The sequence below is a fragment of the Cyprinodon variegatus genome, unplaced genomic scaffold (assembly GCF_000732505.1).
Source record: "Cyprinodon variegatus isolate N-32 unplaced genomic scaffold, C_variegatus-1.0 Scaffold841, whole genome shotgun sequence".
NCBI classification, from domain to species: domain Eukaryota; kingdom Metazoa; phylum Chordata; class Actinopteri; order Cyprinodontiformes; family Cyprinodontidae; genus Cyprinodon; species Cyprinodon variegatus.
The window spans coordinates 322,722-324,697 of record NW_015151294.1 but is presented as its reverse complement, the minus strand read 5'-3'; the positions used below and the strand labels follow the sequence as shown (position 1 = coordinate 324,697).

At 40.7% G+C, this 1,976-nt stretch overlaps 1 protein-coding gene across 1 annotated transcript in view; it reads right to left on the bottom strand.

The window, feature by feature from the left end:
- Positions 1-1,976, bottom strand: part of LOC107099149 (phosphoribosyl pyrophosphate synthase-associated protein 1-like) — an 18,098-nt gene that overhangs the window by 12,346 nt on the left and 3,776 nt on the right. The window contains exons 2-4 of the mRNA XM_015397163.1: positions 997-1,049; positions 843-909; positions 230-447 (exon numbers count right to left, since the gene is read on the bottom strand). Coding sequence (XP_015252649.1) covers positions 230-447; positions 843-909; positions 997-1,049 — 338 coding nt within the window. The remainder of the gene's footprint in view (positions 1-229; positions 448-842; positions 910-996; positions 1,050-1,976) is intronic.

Here is a 1,976-nt window from a genome sequence, read left to right as displayed (position 1 = left end):
AGGGATTGCTGAAGAGTCAATGAGTCGATGCAATCAGCTGGTTTTCCTTAGATAGAAAACTTTGAATCAATCTGAGTGGATGATCTGGTGTACTGGAAAGTGACCTGAGATGACATGATGTGAATTGGAGCTATAGAAATAGACTGAATAGAATTGAGTTTAGTTTTGAAATAAATGTGACACCATATTAATTCCTCAACGCAGCGGCTCGGCTCGCTGCGGCGCAAACCTTCCCACAGCACAACGGCCCCTCTACCGTGCAGCTCTGCCTCACCGGCTTTGGCCAGCATGGAAGCCAGCAGCTTGCAGACGATGGATCCTCTCTTCCTCATCTTGCACTGCTTGCTGTAGGGAAAGTAGGGAATGACTCCGATGATGTTCTTCGCACAAGACGACTTCAAAGCGTAAGCCATCACCAGCAGCTCCATGACGGCCGTGTTGACGTCCCTGAAGCGTCGATGGAGACATTAAAAACAGATTGAATCAAATCCATTTTCCGTCTTTTTATGTAGGTTTAAAGGAACCTGGAAACATTCTGAGGCAAAGGCTGGTTCAGAACAGGTTTGTTTTTCTATTCAATGCTAAAAAAACATTATTTAAATTTAATATATGTAATATATCTCCACAGAAAAGCTGCACCTTCACCTTCTTATAAACCTCGTGGTTCAAAGGGAGGGAAAAAGCTGGGGTTTATAGTCAGGAAAATACGGTAGTATTATGTTTTTTGTCAGCCAATGACGCACTGAGTAGTTATAAAACCATCCTTTTATCCGTCTTTATTTTATTGTTCTTTACAGGAGTTTAATCATCAGTTTGCCATCAGAGGATCAGAGCTGGAATACCTTGGAATGGTCTGAATAATAAAGACGTCTTGTCCTCGGACAGATTCCTTCACTTCCACTTTCGTCTCTGCAGGGAGAGAAAGTTTCATAGTTGGTTCAGGTGTGAGACGCTCTGATTGGATCCCGGTTACCTGGACAGACCGCTAAACCGTACCTGAGTTTGACTCCTGATAAACGACCGACCTGCCCAGCTCCACACCCAGGCGCCTGGAAACAACAACACAGAAAATCCAAACTAGAATCAAACATTTCATGTGATGAAACGTGTGTAGAGCTGTAGGTTCCTTAAAGATTTTCTACTAAATGAAAAAAATCAGGTGAAAGTAAAACTTTTCCACCTGANATGAATCCTCTGCAATTATCAGGAAAATGTTTTAGATAAAATCAACTGAAGGGATATCAGAAGGTCTGAGCTGCTGAGAAACATCAGAAGTTCAACGTTTAGAATAAAAAAAAAAAATTATATCTTTGGACTTCAAAATTGCTTTTTAATCAGATTCTGGATATTTTGATCAGATTTTTTTGTTTCCATCCATCCGTCCATTGGTTGGTTTGTTCGTCCATTCATTCATTCATTCATTCATTCATTCATTCACCCACCCATCAATCCATTCATCAGTCTATCCGTCCGTTCGTTTGTTCGTCCGTCCATCCATTCATTCATTCATCCATCCATCCGTCCGTTCGTTTGTTCGTCTGTCCGTCCGTCCGTCCGTCCATCCATCCATCCATCCATCCATCCATCCATCCATCCATCCATCCATCCATCCATTCATCACTCTATCCATTCATTCATCCGTCCGTCCATCCATCCATCCATCCATCCATCCATCCATCCATCCGTTACATGCCACCATTCCCTCTTATAGACCTGAATCAATTAATTGTGATTAATTAATTATTGAAATAATCTTTAACTAATTCAGTAATCGATTAATCGTTAACTGGAGTATAGAGGCTGTAAAACACGCCTTTAGCTGACAGAGCGACACAATTAGAGCAGGAATTATACCAAGATTGTAAAGAAATCTATAAACTTTTTGCATTTAAGATAAAATATATACATTTTTTTTCTGTCAATCTGCTGCATCCAGAACTCTTCAGGTGGAAAAGTTTTACTTTCACCTGATTTTT